The sequence below is a fragment of the Trichomycterus rosablanca genome, chromosome 2 (genome assembly GCF_030014385.1).
Source record: "Trichomycterus rosablanca isolate fTriRos1 chromosome 2, fTriRos1.hap1, whole genome shotgun sequence".
In the NCBI taxonomy this organism is placed as follows: domain Eukaryota; kingdom Metazoa; phylum Chordata; class Actinopteri; order Siluriformes; family Trichomycteridae; genus Trichomycterus; species Trichomycterus rosablanca.
Genome location: NC_085989.1, coordinates 8054317 through 8075336, shown reverse-complemented (window position 1 = coordinate 8075336; position 21020 = coordinate 8054317). Strand labels below are relative to the sequence as shown.

The window sequence follows — 21020 nt, the reverse complement described above, 5'->3', positions numbered from 1 at the left end:
ATGAGTACAATATGTTCACCTCTGAACAGCTGGCTCCATTCACAATATTCAGTACAAGATCTGTGCACCTAATTAAAGGCCTTTTTTTACATTTTGCAAACGACGAAGTGCTGCACTGTTTACTCTGTGTGACTTGTGTATTGATTTTTCAATAACTTCGGTGTGCGGCACTGTGAAAAACATGGAAAGGTTTCCATGCGTTTAAGCGTAACTGTTACTTCTCTGCCAGGCGCCACCAGCATTTGATTTTACTTGAATACCGAGCTCGACGAACAGGGCGTGCAAACCCGCACATGCAGGGCTCTTGGTTTGTCCTTATATTAACACAGCATCCTGTACTACTCACACGTCTGCCACGGATATAGTCACAAGGACCCACAGCGGGGCGCTTCCTGTAGGGTCGTTGTGGGCGGGGCCTAAACTGTGATGTAATAAACCCCACTTCTCCCCTACCAGCTGGAATATGGATGCCTTGGCTTCAAAGCGTTTTTCAGAGCAGAAGTATATTTGTCTATTTAAAGAATGGATCTGTATAATGCACACCACTTATTTTTGCTAACAAAAGTATATAAGAGTTACCAGATGATAATAATATAGCATTAATATTCGAAAATGAGTGTCCAATAATATTAATAATAATAATAATCATTTAAAGACGCAATAGACTGTTGAACTTTAGGTTTGTTTACTACATTTATTTAGGTTCACACGTAGATTCTACGGGATTACCGTTCAGCATGTGAACAAACCTCCGGTCCTTCTGTTTTTATTTAATTTATGTAATCATGTTTTTTATTTTATGTTTATTTTTAATTTAGAGATGTGACTTAGTTCTGAACTACCCTTTAAAATCTTGAGATTGACTCTGACTCTGTTTGCTGAATTTGTTGGGTGTTTATTTGTATTACTTTATAAATGATCTTATCTAAAACCTAAGTTTTTTTGCCTAGTGAAGGCAAAAGTTCACCGTAAATGGAGACTTGCGTGCAGAATGTGCCTTTCTTGATGGTGCTGATCTTAACTAGTTAATAAAGGACAAAAATGTACTTTTAAACTTTATCCCAGGGCACAACAAGCCTTTGTGGACGTTGAAGTCGAGTATATTCTGATACATGATGTTGTATAATGTGTCTGTGTCTTTCAAATGTGTCTAGATGTAACCTCTTCATTGCCAAGAACGTATCCGTATCCCAGGCTCGCCAGGCTCGCCAGTTACAAAGTGTCAGGACCAAACTTTTTTAATGAGGGTCTGTAGTCACCTTTAGGGCAACTGACATGGAAGAGCTGAGCGTTTGGACACTGACTGGTAAAGCTGGAGCAGAGTCTTGAGAAATCCAGGCAGCATCAAAGGTGTAAGGGTGGTGCAAAATTCGCCCTAAATTACGTTCGAAATCCCTAGCAGTGCCATACATCTAGGCATGATTGGGTATGTCTGGGACGAGGGGCGGCATCCTGTCCAGAGTGTGTTGCTGCATTGCGCCCAGAGATCTCGTGCAAACCCAATCCCTATTAAATAAAATCTTCATGCTAGAATACACTCTGTTAATGGTGCCGTTCCAGTCCAGGTCATGTTTTCCATTACAGTACAGTCAGAATCCAAAGATTTGTCACAGTCCAGTGAGCCTCATTAGGTTGACAGCTCAGGATTTCACCAGTGTATAAGTTAATATAAGTATGACTTTCTGAAAGAATTTGATCAGACGGTGAAAGCTGCTAAAGCGTCAGTCAGTGCTCAAGCTCTGCCGTGCCATGTCAGTTCCCAGTCTTTCTGAAGGGAATGTATAAAAACCTCCAAAAAAACTGGCACCCTGCATACACCGTGGTGCACACTACATGCAACAAGTTTCTTTTCCGTTGGTTACCGTGTGTAATCCATTGTGCTCTTGATTACCTGATAATGGAACTGTCTAGTTTTTAAAATACCTTTTTTTGTTTTGTCTGAACATATAAATATATATCTATATTATTCTGGTCTTTCATCGAGCCTTTCGTTTTATTGTCCTATTTAATTGATAATATTTTAATTAAATATAAATGTATGCAGAATGTGTGGTGTTTTATTGAGAGAATGTGATCAGCGCTACATGGGTAAGTTCTGTGCAGTTTTTTGACACATCCATCATGGAAACAAACACTCATATATTTGAATAAATAATTTATTTGCTATACAATGTTTTTAATCAACAAGTACCAATGATCTGGTTAATTTAACTCCATCTGTTGGTAATGGCTCAGGAATGCTTTAAATATAATACTTAATGATTTCATTTAAAGATTCAAGTTTGCCATGTAGAAATGACTTACAGTTATGTTCAGAACACTTGTTTACATGTTTAACGAGACCTTAACATTATACAAATATCTGGGATATCTACATGGGGCTATTAAAACATACTTATATTACTTATATTAATAAATCAGATGTTAAAGTCAGTCACATTTTTATTAATTTCTTAATTTATTAATTTAAAGTAATAAACAAAATATTTTTAATATGTAAAAAATATTAATACATAATATTAATATATTAATATTTGTATTATCGTCTGCTTTTTACTTAGGGGTGTCCAAACTTTTTCACATAACTGAAGAACAGAAATCCTTTATACAGCAATTATTTAGATTTTTATATTATTTGTTATTATTATCCTTCTTCATCCTATCAAGTCGTATTCAGTTTGCAGTTTTGCTCCCGCTGCTGCTGTCCCTGATGTGCTTCCATTGGCGACCGTCCGGCCTTTGTGCAGAGGCCTTAATTACAGCAGTGATGAGGCATATGTGCTTGACGACTGTCCCTCCTCCCTACAGACACGTAGCCAATCGTGTGTCTGTGTAAGTGCCCGGCTTTTTGATAGCACATCTGAGATTTAAACTAGCATTGTGGGCAAGCACATTAAGCAGTTAATACAGGGAGTTCTGGGTAATTTTTTTTTCAGCATGGTTATTTTACGAAATTTGGTTTGTGTTGTGCTGGTATGAGTGGATCAGACACATCAATGCTGATGGAGTTTTTAAACACATCACTGTCACTGCTGGACTGAGAATAGTCCACCAACCAATAACATCCGGCCAACAGCACCCTGTGGGCAGCGTCCTGTGACCACTGATGAAGGTCTAGAAGATGACCAACTTAAACAGCAGCAATAGATGAGCGATCGTCTCTGACTTTACATCTACAAGGTGGACCAACTAGGTAGGAGTGTTAGATAGAGTGGACAGGGAATGGACATGGTATTTAAAAAAAATACATATAGGGTTAGTGGACCATACCATTTCTTATCTCGTGTGCCTGCCTTCACTCCCATTACTGGTTGTGTCTTCATTAAGGTTGCAATTGTGCAAACCTTAAGTAGCAGCTATCTAACTTGTTTATTCCACTTTATTGCTAGGGGGTCAGACCCCCTAGTCCTCCTTGTAGTTCAAACTATGATTCTAACCCTAACCAGCTTGGCTTCAGGAATATGGTAGAATAAGACGACCACTTTTTACATTTACATTAACCAAAAGGTTACCACAGGATTGCTGTATATAAGATTTTTCACATTAAGCTGAGGTTTAATGTAGATATGGCTCTTGTTCTGTGTGACTGAATAAATATAATATAATGTAAAAAAAAATATATATATATGTATATATGTAACATTAGCATGGACAGATGATCTTCAGTCTGAAACATCCATGTTAAATATTAAGCCTTATAATTAATATTAATATTAATTAATCAGGTCAGTGTGAGTATAATAACTATAGATTCAAGCCTTGTTACACCCTTATGAGTTACAAATAACACTTTGTAACATAATTATTACAGTTTTGAGTACAATGTACAGACATTATGCAGTACATTCCAGACCGAAGTCAAAGTGCTACTGGAAAAAGTAAATAAATTGATGCACATGAATGTGTTTGAGCTAAAAAAAATAAACACAGTAACACCCGAAATGAATCCACAGCAGAGCAGAACTGTAACTTTTCATTGTGATAGGAATGTGAAAAATGTATTGAAGTGAAAGTAACCAACACTGGAATGTTTCCTGGGCTTGCAGTTGATGAGCTAAAGTGCTTTTATAAACGTCTGCCGCAAAAAAAGAGGAAAAAACAGTACAATTTATAATTCTATCGTAACCTAACACTAGGATGTAATCCGACTATCGGCATACCTCATGCCACTTTCAGCCTAGCTGCTGTTTAATGAGAATGCGAACACTACATGTGTGTTTCGTCCCCTCGGGGTGGTTCTTCCGGTGGTTCTTCGGGTGACTCTTCGGTGGACGGAGCATCTGCCATTACGAAGGAGTCTGCTGAGCGGTTACTGCTCCTTAAAGGCGCCAGTCGGCGGAGGTTGTTGGGACTCCAGGGCAGATGGCGCTGTGCTCTTTGGGAAGGTGCCACGCTGGCATCGTTCCCCGACTCGGTCAACCACGGAGGAGGAGGGATGTCCATCTCTGGCATGAATGCTGGATTATCTATACCTGCTACATAAAGTGAAAGCATAATGTTATATTATGACCAAGGCTCTACCTAATTCACAGCTGTGAAATATGCAATTTTCTGTGGAATTCATAATTTAAGTTTTGTGTTTAGTGATTTAATGTTTTCCATTCGCGTAGCATTTAAATGCCTCACGTTTACTGGTTAATTTGCACTACGAGGCGGTCCTAGTGTAACTGACCATCTTTAGAGTTTGCTGATTTCATAAAGAAAGAAATTAACCATACACAGGCAAACTATCAGGAGCAGATTACTTTACTCGCTTGTTCTTTTAAGGCACAGCACATACTACACAGAGACGATCACGTGTGTAGAGAAGCACACTTTTCCATTGATTATGGAATCCCCAAAGGGACAAGATGCACTCAATACGTAAACACATACAGTACATCAAACATTGTCAGCACACTACACCACAGAAAAATCTGTTACACTAGCAATCCTACGGCAAGTCAGTTAGCAATCGCTTAGTCAAAATGTCCAAGATGTCGAAGTCTAAAGCAGCTAAAAACACAACTCGGGTAACTGAGTTTGGAAAACTCCCAACCAATTCTGTGGATGCAGGAGTGGGGGGGTCAAAACACGGACTTCTGATCATTTTAATCTGAGACCGTCGCTGGATGTTCAAGGTTTACATTCAACTATTAAAGTAGGCTGTGCTGTGTATTGTGGCTAGGTCTTGCTTGATACCATTTTTTCATGTCCGATACCGATAATGCAAATTGAGTATCTGCCGACACCGATACCAATCTGATACCGTCATTTCTCCTCTCAAACAACTAAGCAGTAATAATATGTCTCAATGCACCATGGTTAAATTAGCTATCTAAATAACAATGCTCAGACTGTGAAACAAATATTCTAAAGGAATAAATACAAAACCTACAACATCACACTTATACAAAACTGCTGTTTTTATTTAAACTTTTACACACAGAACATTTAGCAGCATTTTTGGCTTTTTAACAAAAGTGTCTACAATTGGATGTGGATGTCAGTCAAACACGATGGACCAATTAGAATTGACGTGAGTCGAGAGTTGAGACTTTCCGTTAAAGTTCTGTCACGTTTTTAGATTATTAAACCCTGCTGGATTTTGAAGAGGACGTCTGTGGCTAAACGGGAAACTGTATAGTTTGTTTAATTTCATAACACTAATGGATTAATCGTTGAGGATGTTAGAGATCTCCAAGCCGGGACAAGATTGATCATTTATAAAGTGATTTTTATTGTGTTTGAACAGTGTTTTAGATGTGGCAGTAGTAGATGACTTTTTTTTAATGCTAAAAGTTGAAGTAGATCAGTGTGTTTTAATTTTGAATGGCTGTTGCGGATGAGTTGTAGATCAGTGACACATGTTAATGATGTCATCAAGTTACGGCAGTTGCCGAGTGAGCTGGCGCTCTGTTGGAACGTATCTTCATGTGTTATTTGCTTTACACACAAACAATGGCCTCATTTACATTAAGTGTTATTTACATTAAGTGTTATTTACATTAAGTGTTATATACATTAACTGTTATTTACATTGTGTTGTTTACATTAACTGTTATTTACATTGTGTTGTTTACATTAAGTGTTGTTTACATTAACTGTTATTTACATTAAGTGTTGTTTACATTAACTGTTATTTACATTAAGTGTTGTTTACATTAAGTGTTGTTTACATTAACTGTTATTTACATTAAGTGTTGTTTACATTTACTGTTATTTACATTAAGTGTTGTTTACATTAACTGTTATTTACATTAAGTGTTGTTTACATTAAGTGTTATTTACATTAAGTGTTGTTTACATTAAGTGTTGTTTACATTAACTGTTATTTACATTAAGTGTTGTTTACATTTACTGTTATTTACATTAAGTGTTGTTTACATAAGTGTTATATACATTAACTGTTATTTACATTGTGTTGTTTACATTAACTGTTATTTACATTGTGTTGTTTACATTAAGTGTTGTTTACATTAACTGTTATTTACATTAAGTGTTGTTTACATTAACTGTTATTTACATTAAGTGTTGTTTACATTAAGTGTTGTTTACATTAACTGTTATTTACATTAAGTGTTGTTTACATTTACTGTTATTTACATTAAGTGTTGTTTACATAAGTGTTATATACATTCACAATCATCATGGACATTGAGGTCACTAGGCCCATCACTAGAGCTAAACGTAAAATATCCTTCAGGAATCTTCAATATATCTCTCCCTCTGCTTTCTCAGATTCTCTTGTTAAAAAGATGTCTGTCTGTCCTGTACTGTCTAGTAATTCATCTGACCTTGTCGATTACTATAATGACATACTCGCCTCATGTCTTGATGAGCTGGCTCCTTTGAGAACCAAATTTGTTTCATTTAGTCATTCCGCACCATGGTACACAATTGAGCTTCACCAAATGAAATCCCGTAAACGCCAGCTTGAAAGACTTTATAAGAAAACCGGTCTAACAGTACATTATCAGATTTATTCTGATTATCTTCAACATTACAAAGACGCTCTTACGGCAGCCCGATCCACTTACTATTCCGAACTCATACATGCTGGATCAACAAATCCTAAGACTCTCTTTTCCACAATAAATAAACTTCTCAAACCAGTTGACAATACTACCAATTCCTTTACAGTTGACAAGTACCAACCTCTCATTTTTTCAAACAAAAGTTGAGAATATCCACAATTTTCTGACAGTTTCCCCTGTCATCTCTGTTTCTCCGCCTATCTCATCTCAATTTATTACCCAGCCTCTGTCTCAGTTCTCACCTGTGTCTCTTTTGGACCTATCTGAGATCTTAACAGGGATGCGAAGCTCCACTTGTGTTTTGGATCCTGCTCCATCAAAACTTGTTAAGGGTTGTTTTCCAGTTATCTCATCACTTATCACAGAGATAATCAATTCCTCTCTTAGTTCTGGCTCAGTCCCTCAATCACTCAAATTGGCTGCTGTTACTCCCATACTTAAAAAACCTGGACTTGACTCTAACATTATGAGTAACTTTCGGCCCATTTCCAATCTTCCATTTCTGTCGAAAATACTGGAACGTGTTGTTGCCTCACAGCTCAAAGATCACCTAAATTCCAATAATCTATTTGAATCATTTCAGTCTGGTTTCCGCCCCCAGCACAGCACTGAGTCAGCCCTCCTCAAAGTCACAAATGACCTTCTTCTTTCCTCAGACTCTGGACAAATTAATATTCTCGTCCTCCTTGATCTTACTGCAGCTTTTGACACCATTAATCACTCCATTCTTCTGTCCCGCCTTGAATCCTCTGTCAACATCACTGGTACTGCCCTTTTGTGGTTAAGGTCATATCTCATAAACAGACAACAGTTTGTTAATATCAACAATTGTAGTTCTGCCATTGCTCCACTGTCCCAAGGCGTTCCCCAAGGCTCAGTGTTAGGTCCCCTTTTGTTTATTCTTTATATGCTCCCCCTTGGTGACATCATACGTCGGCATGGTTTACATTTCCACTGCTATGCTGATGATATTCAGCTTTACATCTCCTCCAAATCCATTAATACTGAACTTCACTCCACTCTGACAAATTGCATCACTGAAATGAAATTGTGGATGAAAGCTAATTTCCTCAAATTAAACTGTGAAAAATCAGATATGATCATCGTAGGTCCTACAACCCTGGCAAAAACCACAAAAAATTTTCAAATTACCATTGATAATGACACTTTGTCTCCGTCTTCTAACATCCGAAATCTTGGTGTAATTTTTGATAGCAACCTCTCTTTTGACCGCCATGTAAATCACATCACCAAAACTGCTTTCTTTCATCTAAAAAACATAGCACGTCTACGTCCATCACTCTCCTTTTCTGCCGCCGAAACCTTGATTCATGCTTTTATTACATCCAGAATTGATTATTGCAATAGCATCCTTTATGGTACATCTAACAAAATCCTAAAAAAACTTCAGTATATCCAGAATTCAGCTGCTCGCCTCCTTACTCATACTCGCTCCCGTGATCATATTACACCTGTTCTACAAAAACTTCATTGGCTTCCCGTTGCTCAACGCATTCAATTCAAAATTCTTCTATTCACTCACAAAGCTCTCCATAATCAGGCCCCATCCTACCTCACCGACCTGCTCCATCAGCACATTCCCTCCCGTAGCCTTCGCTCTTCTGAGGCTAACCTACTGTCCATACCCTCTAGGACCAAGCACCGGACCTGGGGTGACAGGGCCTTTTCCATAGCTGCTCCATCTTTATGGAATGCTCTCCCCAAACACCTACGAGATTGTCCTGACCTGTCCAAATTCAAGTCACTTCTCAAAACTCATCTATTCAGAGTGGCATTTAACTTGTAACAACACAAAATAAATGCTTTTATTTTTGCTATTCTTTTTAATAGTTTTTATACTTAGATCACGACAGAAATGTGAAGTCCTAGATCCTAAAACTTGTAAAGTTTTCAGTTTCCTGATTGCATGTAAATCTGTCCTGTTTCTGTCTAATTTTAAGAAATTGTTCTATATTTGTTGTTCTCTCTCATAATTTAGCTAATTTTTAATGAACTGTCTTATGCTGCTCTCTTTGTTTTTATCTTAATTATTCTTGATGTTGATGTACTATTTTGATTTTGTACTATGATTTGTATGGTGTATGTACGTATTTGTTTTGATTATTTGTCTTATGTAAAGCGTCTTTGAGTATCTTGAAAAGCGCTATATAAATAAAATGTATTATTATTATTATTATTATTAACTGTTATTTACATTGTGTTGTTTACATTAAGTGTTGTTTACATTAACTGTTATTTACATTAAGTGTTGTTTACATTAACTGTTATTTACATTAAGTGTTGTTTACATTAAGTGTTGTTTACATTAACTGTTATTTACATTAAGTGTTGTTTACATTTACTGTTATTTACATTAAGTGTTGTTTACATAAGTGTTATATACATTAACTGTTATTTACATTGTGTTGTTTACATTAACTGTTATTTACATTGTGTTGTTTACATTAAGTGTTGTTTACATTAACTGTTATTTACATTGTGTTGTTTACATTAACTGTTATTTACATTAAGTGTTGTTTACATTAACTGTTATTTACATTGTGTTGTTTACATTGTGTTATATACATTAACTGTTATTTACATTGTGTTGTTTACATTAACTGTTATTTACATTAAGTGTTGTTTACATTAAGTGTTGTTTACATTAACTGTTATTTACATTAAGTGTTGTTTACATTAACTGTTATTTACATTAAGTGTTGTTTACATTAAGTGTTGTTTACATTAACTGTGATTTACATTGTGTTATTTACATTAACTGTTGTTTACATTAAGTGTTGTTTACATTAAGCAACAGTATCAGATCGGATTACACGTTTTTTTCCTTCCAATATCCGATCCAGTGATTTGGGCCAATATCGGACAGATAGCGATACAGAGTATCGGATCGGTGCCAGCCCAATTTTAGCTTCCATTTATTTTATCATTCATCATATCATCTGACTGTGCTGACACGATTACATCACTGCGTTTAACTTTTAACGTTTACCTTCGGTCGGAGTAGAACTGCCACCTGCACCCCTGTAGTCCCCGCTGTAGGTGCTGTCTGCTTCTGAGAACTCGAAATCTAAACATGAGATTAAAAAAGAATCATTATTCTAATGTCTACTTTAAAATTAAGGTTAATTTATTCCAGTATTATCAGAATCCCAGTAATACGTCACCTTCATCTCCGTATGGGTAACCTTTGCTTTCATCTGTAGTCTTTCCATTGGGCACCTGGAAATACACAATATATTTACATTAAACATCTGCTAATAAAGGTGGGGTTTACTAAATAGGTTATTGTTAAAAAGGTTATTAATACGACCGGCCATTTTGGGTAGCACAGCTGGCCAATCTGCTGGCCCACACCATCAATATCCAATCAATGTCCTTCTTGTAGCTATTTATAGGCTGCCTTTTGGCAATTTATTAGAATTTTTTTTTGGGGTGGGCGTACCATTTTTATTGGATGGATAGAGCTTATCCAAGCATTTCAATGGGCTTAAGGCACACAGTAACACCTTGGACGGGGCACCAGTCCATTGCAGGGCAGACACACATACACCCACACACACACCACCCATTCACCTATAGGGCAATTCAGTGTCTCCAATAACCCTGACTGCATGTTTTTGGACTGTGGGTGGAAACCGGAGCTCCCGGAGGAAACCCACACAGACAAGGGGAGAACATACAAACTCCGCACAGAAAGGACCTGGACCACCCAGCCTGGCGATCAAACCCAGAATCTTCTGCTGTGAAGCGACAGTGCTACCCACTAAGCCACCGTGCCGCCCTACATATAGTATACATGTAAATAATCACACTTCATATGTGAACCCTATGGGATTACTTTTTATTTTTCGCTGTAAGGTGACAGGTCTACATGCCATGTAGTCCACAATCCTGGTATAAAAAAATTTGGTCTCATTTATATTTTTCCTAAAAATAACAACTCACTTTTTGGACTGGCTCTTTCTTGGGATGCTTGTTGATTTTCTTGCCAGGAGCCACACCCATCTTGGCGGATTTGAAGGACTCCAGACGGCTTCTCATGGTCCTCTGGAAAATCTCCTGCACCTCATCCTCGCTCTGGTTAATGGTGAAGTCTGTGCGGCTGTACCTATGACGGTGCTGTGAAGAAATGGACATATACAATCAATATTATTTCATTACTCTTTCTACAGGGTGTGTATGCTCATTTGTAATTAGACAGTGTTTATATATTATAAGTAAGACTACACACATTCTTCCTGCTCTTGTACAGATGTTGCTGCAGCAGGTGGTGGGCGTTAAAGTCTTCGTTAGCAGCGTTCATGTCTTGATTGTGGATGTTGAGAGATACTGAAGGTACACTGTCTCGTCTGGATGGGCAAAGGAAATGATTCAGAACATTTGTTTGTACTTGTTTTGTCATACAGGACGGTCTGACCTCCTTAAGGAAACAATCAATGGGCACATGGTGGTGTGTCCATCATAAACAGACTGTGGTTTGTTTCCCCTTTTCATTACCGTAGCTGAAGAATATAGTGGTGATAAGTAACAACCTGACCTGAAGGACAATTGCAAATAAGCAGAACTTCTCTTTTAATGATATACACCACCACCTTACTTGTTTTTGAGAATTCGGGCTAGTTTTCCCCACTATAATACCCCAATTGTTGTCATTTTGAAGTGGAGATGTCTAGGAACGACAACAGCTCAACTGTAAAGAAATGGTCAGGTAATCTTTGCATGGGCTCTAAATATTAGCAGCCAATCACCAAACATGTTATTACACGATTGCTACAAATGTCCTTTTCATAAAACAAGCATTTTGATTGGTCTGAGAGAACTAGGTTTGGTGGATCAAAGATAAAAACAAAATTCACTGGTTCTCAGACATACAACCTAAGCCATGCAGCATGTTGATTTTCTCTTTATGGTAATAAGAGTACTGCAACTAAAGCAATACGTGTATCACACCAAACATGTTAGTAGGACGTTAAATTTTATTACACATTTGACTTAAGATCAAATTATTTTAACAAAAGACTTTGCTTTTTTATGGGGAAGGATTTTCAGTGGTTATCCCATGTGTTAGATAAATTGGGACAATTGGTTTTTAGGCTACTGGGTGCTATTAAATCATGGGTTACTGTGCATTCACTGCCAACAAAAATCAAACCTAAGAGCTTGAATTATGTAGTTAGTATGTTTCTTGTATTAAATTAACTTTGGTTGTATGTACTGTGGTGTAATGGGTAGGGTTACAGCCTGCCTCTAGGGTACATTAATTAATTAATGAACACATTCAACCATTTACAATACAAAACGATAAAAAATAGTTGGTCTTTAATTAAGCTGATTTGTTTGGTGTCCTTTTTACCTTTAATGACATGAACGTGACATCGGAGTGAGGTAGGGGTTCTCGATGAGTTTGAAGGTCCAAATTTCTTAGTATTTTACTTGGCAACTCATTTTCTTTATAGAAATATAGCAGAGATCCATGATAAATTTTAAACCGTTTAATACCACACAACAGCGGGGACGTTAAATCGGATTTTAATACTTATAGCGTCATGTTACACCTACATATAATTCTTTGATATTTTCATCTTTTAAATTTATAATTATATGTATATATTGGTTGTAATCTATACTACTGCTTCTGTATATAGGTATTAATTCATATCCATATGGTCATAGTATCAGACACACAATTTTACATCTTTTGCATTAATTTGCATATCATATATTGTATATATGCACATTGAACATTTGTATTAGTTCTTTTTTTCTTTTGTTATTGTTCAGCTACTGGAGGCCAATAATTTCCTTTGGGATAAATAAAGTATCTACAGTGTATCACAAAAGTGAGTACACCCCTCACATTTCTGCAGATATTTAAGTATATCTTTTCATGGGACAACACTGACAAAATGACACTTTGACACAATGAAAAGTAGTCTGTGTGCAGCTTATATAACAGTGTAAATTTATTCTTCCCTCAAAATAACTCAATATACAGCCATTAATGTCTAAACCACCGGCAACAAAAGTGAGTACACCCCTTAGTGAAAGTTCCTGAATTGTCAATATTTTGTGTGGCCACCATTATTTCCCAGAACTGCCTTAACTCTCCTGGGCATGGAGTTTACCAGAGCTTCACAGGTTGCCACTGGAATGCTTTTCCACTCCTCCATGACGACATCACGGAGCTGGCGGATATTCGAGACTTTGCGCTCCTCCACCTTCCGCTTGAGGATGCCCCAAAGATGTTCTATTGGGTTTAGGTCTGGAGACATGCTTGGCCAGTCCATCACCTTTACCCTCAGCCTCTTCAATAAAGCAGTGGTCGTCTTAGAGGTGTGTTTGGGGTCATTATCATGCTGGAACACTGCCCTGCGACCCAGTTTCCGGAGGGAGGGGATCATGCTCTGCTTCAGTATTTCACAGTACATATTGGAGTTCATGTGTCCCTCAATGAAATGTAACTCCCCAACACCTGCTGCACTCATGCAGCCCCAGACCATGGCATTCCCACCACCATGCTTGACTGTAGGCATGACACACTTATCTTTGTACTCCTCACCTGATTGCCGCCACACATGCTTGAGACCATCTGAACCAAACAAATTAATCTTGGTCTCATCAGACCATAGGACATGGTTCCAGTAATCCATGTCCTTTGTTGACATGTCTTCAGCAAACTGTTTGCGGGCTTTCTTGTGTAGAGACTTCAGAAGAGGCTTCCTTCTGGGGTGACAGCCATGCAGACCAATTTGATGTAGTGTGCGGCGTATGGTCTGAGCACTGACAGGCTGACCCCCCACCTTTTCAATCTCTGCAGCAATGCTGACAGCACTCCTGCGCCTATCTTTCAAAGACAGCAGTTGGATGTGACGCTGAGCACGTGCACTCAGCTTCTTTGGACGACCAACGCGAGGTCTGTTCTGAGTGGACCCTGCTCTTTTAAAACGCTGGATGATCTTGGCCACTGTGCTGCAGCTTAGTTTCAGGTTGTTGGCAATCTTCTTGTAGCCTTGGCCATCTTCATGTAGCGCAACAATTCGTCTTTTAAGATCCTCAGAGAGTTCTTTGCCATGAGGTGCCATGTTGGAACTTTCAGTGACCAGTATGAGAGAGTGTGAGAGCTGTACTACTAAATTGAACACACCTGCTCCCTATGCACACCTGAGACCTAGTAACACTAACAAATCACATGACATTTTGGAGGGAAAATGACAAGCAGTGCTCAATTTGGACATTTAGGGGTGTAGTCTCTTAGGGGTGTACTCACTTTTGTTGCCGGTGGTTTAGACATTAATGGCTGTATATTGAGTTATTTTGAGGGAAGAATAAATTTACACTGTTATATAAGCTGAACACAGACTACTTTTCATTGTGTCAAAGTGTCATTTTGTTAGTGTTGTCCCATGAAAAGATATACTTAAATATCTGCAGAAATGTGAGGGGTGTACTCACTTTTGTGATACACTGTATCTATCTATCTATCTATCCATCCATCCATCCATCCATCCATCCATCCATCCATCCATCCATCCATCCATCCATCCATCCATCCAACCAACCAACCAACCAACCATCCATCCATCCATCCATCCATCCATCCATCCAACCATTTATGTATGTATGTATGTATGTATGTATGTATGTATGTATGTATGTATGTATCTATCTATCTATCTATCTATCTATCTATCTATCTATCTATCTATCTATCTATCTATCTATCTATCTATCTATCTATCTATCTATCTATCTATCTATCTATCTATCTATCTAATCTATCTGTCTAAAGTTAGTGGTTTTCTTGGTAATCTACCAAAATGTGTCCAAAATTATCTGAATTCACCCTACAGAAATAATCAGTGCTCATACTCAGAACTCAATACCAGATTTAAACTGTTTGTTAAAAGCTTACTGGAATGGGTTTTCATTGCTGTTAACCATGCCATGTGTCAGGTGAAGCAAACAAGTACAATGGTAATGGGATCTGGTTTTGTAGAGTGATGAATCATCTGGGCTTGGTTGATGCTTAATATAAAGTGTCAGCTATGAAGTTTGGGGGAGAAATAGTGGTGTTTGGTTTTGGTTTATATGTCAATGATCCAATGTTGTGGAAACAATTTGAGGAACAACCTTTCCTGTTTAAGTCTGGCATTGCCTCTGGGCACAAAGCAAGGTCCATAATGAAATGGTTTGCTGTGGGAGTTTGTTGTGGGAAAAGTTGACTGGCCTGTACAGATTCTTGCCCAACCTTATTTGGGATGAATTGGAAGGCTGACTGTCAAGCCAGTCCTTACTAAAAATGAGTACATGGTTAATTTTACTAATGTTTTTTGGCTGAATGAAAGCAAATCCATTTAGCAAGATTAAAACCATTTCCAGAAGAGTAAAAGACCCAAATGTACACTTTTTTAATGTGCAATTTTAATCCCCAGGTGGATGTCATGTTTGGGTGTCCATAGTATGTTTGTTATAAATATTCAATAAAATGAAGTGCACTTACATGACTGAGGTCATTGGCAGGTTGTCGATGCCAAATTCAAGCTCGGATGTGATGTCAGGCATCAAACCAAACTTCTTCTCAAAGTCCACATTAGTTCCCTCACTGTTTCTCAGAAAGGCTAAAGATCCTTGTTTTTCTCCCTAAGAAAGTATTGAATGTTTTAGTTTTTTTCTACCTCCTTTAAACACATAACGCAGAAGAAATCATCTGAAACAGGTCATGTTTTACTGCAGTCCTCACCTCAGTAACATAATTTACAGCATCCTCCAGATTAAGTTTGTGAAAGATGCTGAAAAGGTAGTCTTGATTCCTCCTGGCTTCTGGCTTCATCAAGAACCAGCTGATGTACTTTTCCTCAAAACGCTTCCAGCTGAAACAGATCAAGATTACATGTTAAACTTGTGACATTCATGCCTGGAGTGTTCTGTAAATGTAAGTAAAATCTTAAATGATCCCTTTTTAGTACTCACCCTCTGGTCCACCAGTTGTCCCCGATTTGTCCACAGACGTCCTCCATCGCTGTCAGAACGTGCTCGCATGCCTGTGGCACAAACAAACGCAATAAGATCTCCACGCCCTGTATTTATTTTAACAAAGGAAAATAGATGGAATAGATTGTTACCCTGTTATTCACTTTCTCAATCAGTTTGAGTTCAGTGGATTGAACTCTCTTCACTTTTAGCCACTGTACAATAGGCTTCATAGTGAGACCCTGTAAAGGGACAAGACTCTATTATAAAACTGTACAATGGTCAGAAACAAATACCAATGTTCCAAGCTGTGAACCAGGCACAAGCCACTGGACAAGTGAACATGCCTTACAGGAGGCTCCTACAACCATAGTCCATATATATGAGCTCACAGATGCTTGAATGTTACTGAAACTGCATGATTGATAATGAACACAGCTACTGTATGTGATCCGGCCCCACCCAGAAAGTAGGACCAATTAGCTTGCAGCTCCCATATGGATGGCATGTGGCAGTTAACTTTATTCCTATGATTGTTTACATAATGATGGTATTTTAAAGTAATGTTATAATAATTATAGTAGTAGTAATAACAATAGTAATAATAATAATAGTAATATTAATAATAATAGTAATAATAATAATAGTAATAATAACAATAATAATAGTAATAAGAACAAAAAGAATAGCAATAATAATAATAATAGTAATAATAATAATAATAATAGTAATAATAATAATAATAGTAATATTAATAGTAATAGTAATAATAACAATAATAATAGTAATAATAACAAAAAGAATAGCAATAATAATAATAGTAATAATAATAATAGTAATATAAGAATAATAATAGTAATAATAATAATAGTAACAATAATAGTAATAATAATAATAATAGTAATAATAATAATAATAGTAATAATAATAATTATAATAATAATAAAGGAAGAATAGTAACCAACAATTATTTTAGGTACATTATATGGCTATAAGATTTACATTTTTGGCATTTAGCAGATGCTTTTTATCATTAGTGACTTACAGTACTGGGACAGTATATTATCTCAGCAATTGAGGGTTATTAGTTTTGGTTAAGTGCCTTGCTTAAGGGCCCAATAGTGGCAACCTGGCAGTGGTGCATCTTGAACCACGACCTTTCAATTACTAGTCCAGTACCTTAACCACTGGGCTACAACTGCCATAAAAGTGTGTAGTAAACACCTATCTATAACTTATTAGACATACTATTTTAAAATAATTTACATAATTATGGAGTTTTGTGAGGTCAAGCACTGATGCTTTAATTGGAAGTCCTGACTTGTAATTGACCTTTTAATTCACCCCAAAGTTCTTCCCAGAGTTCCTCAACACCAAACTCATCAAACCACGCATTAATGGTCCTTGTTTTGTGCAATGGGACACAGTAATGCTGAAGGACTTCAGTACTGAAGGACGACAATATTAAACCAATTCATTTTATATCATTGACGTGGGTTTCCTGCGGGAGCTCCGGTTTCCTACCACAGTCCAAAGACGTGCAAGTGAGGTAAATTGGAGATACAAAATTGTCCATGACTGTGTTTGACATTAAAGACTTGAACTGATTAATCTTGTGTAACCAAATGAATGTAACCAAAGTGTGTAAAACATGACATTAAAATCCTAATAAATAAATAACTATATAATTGATTCAATTGATTTAATCTGTTAGCATATCATTAGAAGGGGTGTCCACAAACTTTTGGCCGTATCCTAAATCTACTTTTGATCTTAGGTTAACAAAATGAGAATGCTGTACCTGAAGTATGACAGTGAAGTAAACCACGATAAGTGTTGTGCTGATGATCAGGTTCTTTTCCGGAATTTTCTTTTCATCTAATGATGCTGCCAAACCGTATGCCACTGCCCCTCTCAGGCCACCGTAGCTCATCACTAACTGATCGATAATCTCTACTGGAACCAGTCTGTACCGGTTTAGGAACCACGTCAGGGAGAAGACGCCTGAATGTCCAACACAAAACCACATACAGTTGATTTAGACGTAAGTCATACAATTCCTTCACATATATGAGTGATTCACTTGATTGATTCAATTAAGTATACAATTGATTCAATGAATAGATGTGAACAGGGTTTTGAAGATATTCAGGGATACAATTGGCCATGTAATATTTGTACTGTATATACTAATGCTCCCAATGTGCTCCACTGATGTTGACTTGGTGAGTATGGATAGCACGTGCTTTCTGCAAGATCCAAGCTAGTCATTGGCTCTTTTCTAAACTGCTGTTCATGCAGTGTAATTGATCTGATTAACAGATTTATGTGTTTAAAACATTAGCAAATGCCATCCTGCCTGCCAGTAAGGCTCTCTAGAACTCCTGACAATGGAATTCTTCTTTTCATCTAATGATGATGCCAAACTGTATGCCACCGCTCCTCTCAGGCTACCGTAGCTCATCACTAACTGATCGATAATCTCTATTGGAACCAGTCTAGTTGGTTTAGAAACCACGTCAGCGAGAAGATGCCTGAATGTCCAGCACCGTAAGGGCTACCAGTTAGGCTCTCTAGGACTCCTGACAATGGAATGCTATTGCATTGGAAGCAATTTAGAGTACTCGTTATGTCTTCTGCATGTATTACAGAAGGTGGGGAGTAAATATTGTCCAGCTTGTGATTAAATCACTTGTACCACACTGTATGTTAAATCCAGGTGTGAACAGGAATATACTCACCGATAAACCTGTAGACTATGGCGAAGAGTAGCGTGAGGAAGATAAAGCCGGTGTTCCAAACCCAGATGACGTTATCAATGGCTGTGACTCCCAAGAAAACAAATATCATGGTCTCTGAGCCGTTTGCGAACACTTTCATAGCGTATCTTACAGTGGTAACAGATTTCTCATCCATGTTAGCGTTCACATATTTCTGACAACAGACCCCACAGAAAGTGATGCTGGTGAAGGAAAGAAATAGTTTAGCTAAGATGTTTATTTATTGAAGGTCTTTTTATTAATTGAAGGGGTGTAGGGCTATTGAACATGACCCTGATCCTCAATTGCTTGGATTATATTTGGCCACAAATTTGGATAAAAGCGTTGGTTAAAGGGCACTCAGGTGGCGCAGCGCCGAGATTCGGAGCTCCCGGGTACAAGCTGGGCGCCCTCTGTAGCAGGCATAATTGGCAGTCCCTGCAGCAGACAGAAATTGGCTTCCAGTCTGCTGGTTGGGAAAAGACTGGACTAAGGAGTGGGTTTATCAACTGTGTAAGGACCTTGGTTGCCCAGGGTGCCTGTACAGAAAGTGGAGGAGCGCAGAGATCAGGGTGTGGCTCCCCATACACGCAAATCCACCAAAGTATGAAACAATAAGAAGGGATTGGTGGACTGTGCACTCGTCTGAGAGAGTGTGTGTCAGTCAACTATACACCCTCCTTGGATGCCATTGGGGTTCCCAGCAGTGGATTGGCTATGCTAAATTTGGAGGAAAAGGGGGGGAAAGTGCTTAAGGGTGTGACAGGAATCCCAAGAACCAAAAAGCTTTGCATAATTCTCTGTTTCTCTGTGGAAATATAAAAAAGTACCGCATGGCACCAAGGAGAACCCGACCAGGATGGTGACACCACTAGGACTCAAACCTTACTGTGTTGGACTAGTGCATTAGACCTCAGCACCACCCGAGCACCAATGGGTGAGACATTTTCTAAGTGCAGAAATCAGGGTAACAGTTCAAATAAAAAAATGGTGTAGTGTTCTTACGAGAGGATGGAGGAGAGTGAGAGCATTTCAGCCGTAAGGTAAGACAGATAACCCAGCACGAAGATGAACCCAGCCTCTATGATTTGGACTTTCCCAGTGTACTTGGTCAACAGGGAGATTATGATGGCAAATATAACACCTATTAATGAACCTCCAAAGGACACTATGAAGAAGGAGACTGTAGAAAAGAGAAAACAGGGAGAACATTGTGAAGTAAATGTTATAATGATTGCATTACAGTTATACACACACTGAGCACTTTATTAGGTACGTTGGGTAGATACATTCATGATGAATTTCATAAGTATACAATTACAGACGATCTGTTGTTACCCCACATATGCCATTTAGCAATTGAAAGGGACTTTTATAGGACCCTACGTTACTAGACTTGATGGACCAAATTCCATTGTAATAACATTGTACTGATTATGGTACTGTTATAATTAAGGCCCTATCTAATTCACAGCTGGAGAAATTGTGTCTCGGACCATGAAATTAGCCGTTTCTAGTGTAATATGCAATTTGCTGTGAAATTCTAAATGTTTGTATTTAGCAATTAAAAAATTTTTGCACCACGGACCAGTTTCATATAAGATATAATTTCACGGACCGGCGGGGAAGGGAGTATTTAATAACATTGCTCACAAACGATTTTTTTTTTAACCCTAACCCTAACCCTGTTCCCACTTAGGGATGACAGTTACACCCAAAATAGAACCAGTGAAAATTCCAATCTCTAATTATTAGATTTTTCTGTGCGGCCCGGTAATAAATAGCCCACGGACCTGCCCGGTGGTTGGGGACCACTGGTGTAGCGGACGAAATATTAGTAGCGATATGCAATATAAGGCGGTCCTAGCAATCATACAGCAATTAAGTTTTCTGTGGTATAGTGTGACAATGTTTGATGTATGTGTTTTCGTATTGAGTGCATTTTGTCACTTTGGGGATTCGAACATACATAATCAATGTAAAAGCGTGCTCTCTACACACATGATCATCTCTGTGTATGAGTGTATCAGGTGCAGCAGTGTTGTTGGGATTTTAAAACAATTCAACATCAGTGCTGGGAGGAGAATAGTTCTCCTGCCAAGAAAGTCAAACCAACAGCATCCTGTGATTAGAAAGTATGCACTGATAAAAAAGAGACAATGGCATTGGTACTGTACTGCTGATCAAAAGGTTGCTTCAAGTCCCACCACTGCCAAGGTGCCAACTGTAATTTGCTTCGATACAAGTGTCAGCT

The 21020-nt window shown here is 37.9% G+C and overlaps 1 protein-coding gene across 1 annotated transcript in view; it reads right to left on the bottom strand.

Moving 5' to 3' along the window:
• Positions 1–4122: 4122 nt before the first annotated feature.
• The window catches only part of slc9a3.2 (solute carrier family 9 member A3, tandem duplicate 2), a 31522-nt gene continuing 14624 nt past the window's right edge, over positions 4123–21020 (bottom strand). The window contains exons 5-16 of the mRNA XM_062985447.1: positions 19772–19949; positions 18749–18969; positions 17809–18011; positions 16160–16249; positions 16008–16078; positions 15778–15907; positions 15538–15677; positions 11269–11386; positions 10983–11156; positions 10202–10256; positions 10021–10104; positions 4123–4475 (exon numbers count right to left, since the gene is read on the bottom strand). Of these exons, the coding sequence (XP_062841517.1) occupies positions 4207–4475; positions 10021–10104; positions 10202–10256; positions 10983–11156; positions 11269–11386; positions 15538–15677; positions 15778–15907; positions 16008–16078; positions 16160–16249; positions 17809–18011; positions 18749–18969; positions 19772–19949 (1733 nt within the window). The 3' untranslated portion in view covers positions 4123–4206. The remainder of the gene's footprint in view (positions 4476–10020; positions 10105–10201; positions 10257–10982; positions 11157–11268; positions 11387–15537; positions 15678–15777; positions 15908–16007; positions 16079–16159; positions 16250–17808; positions 18012–18748; positions 18970–19771; positions 19950–21020) is intronic.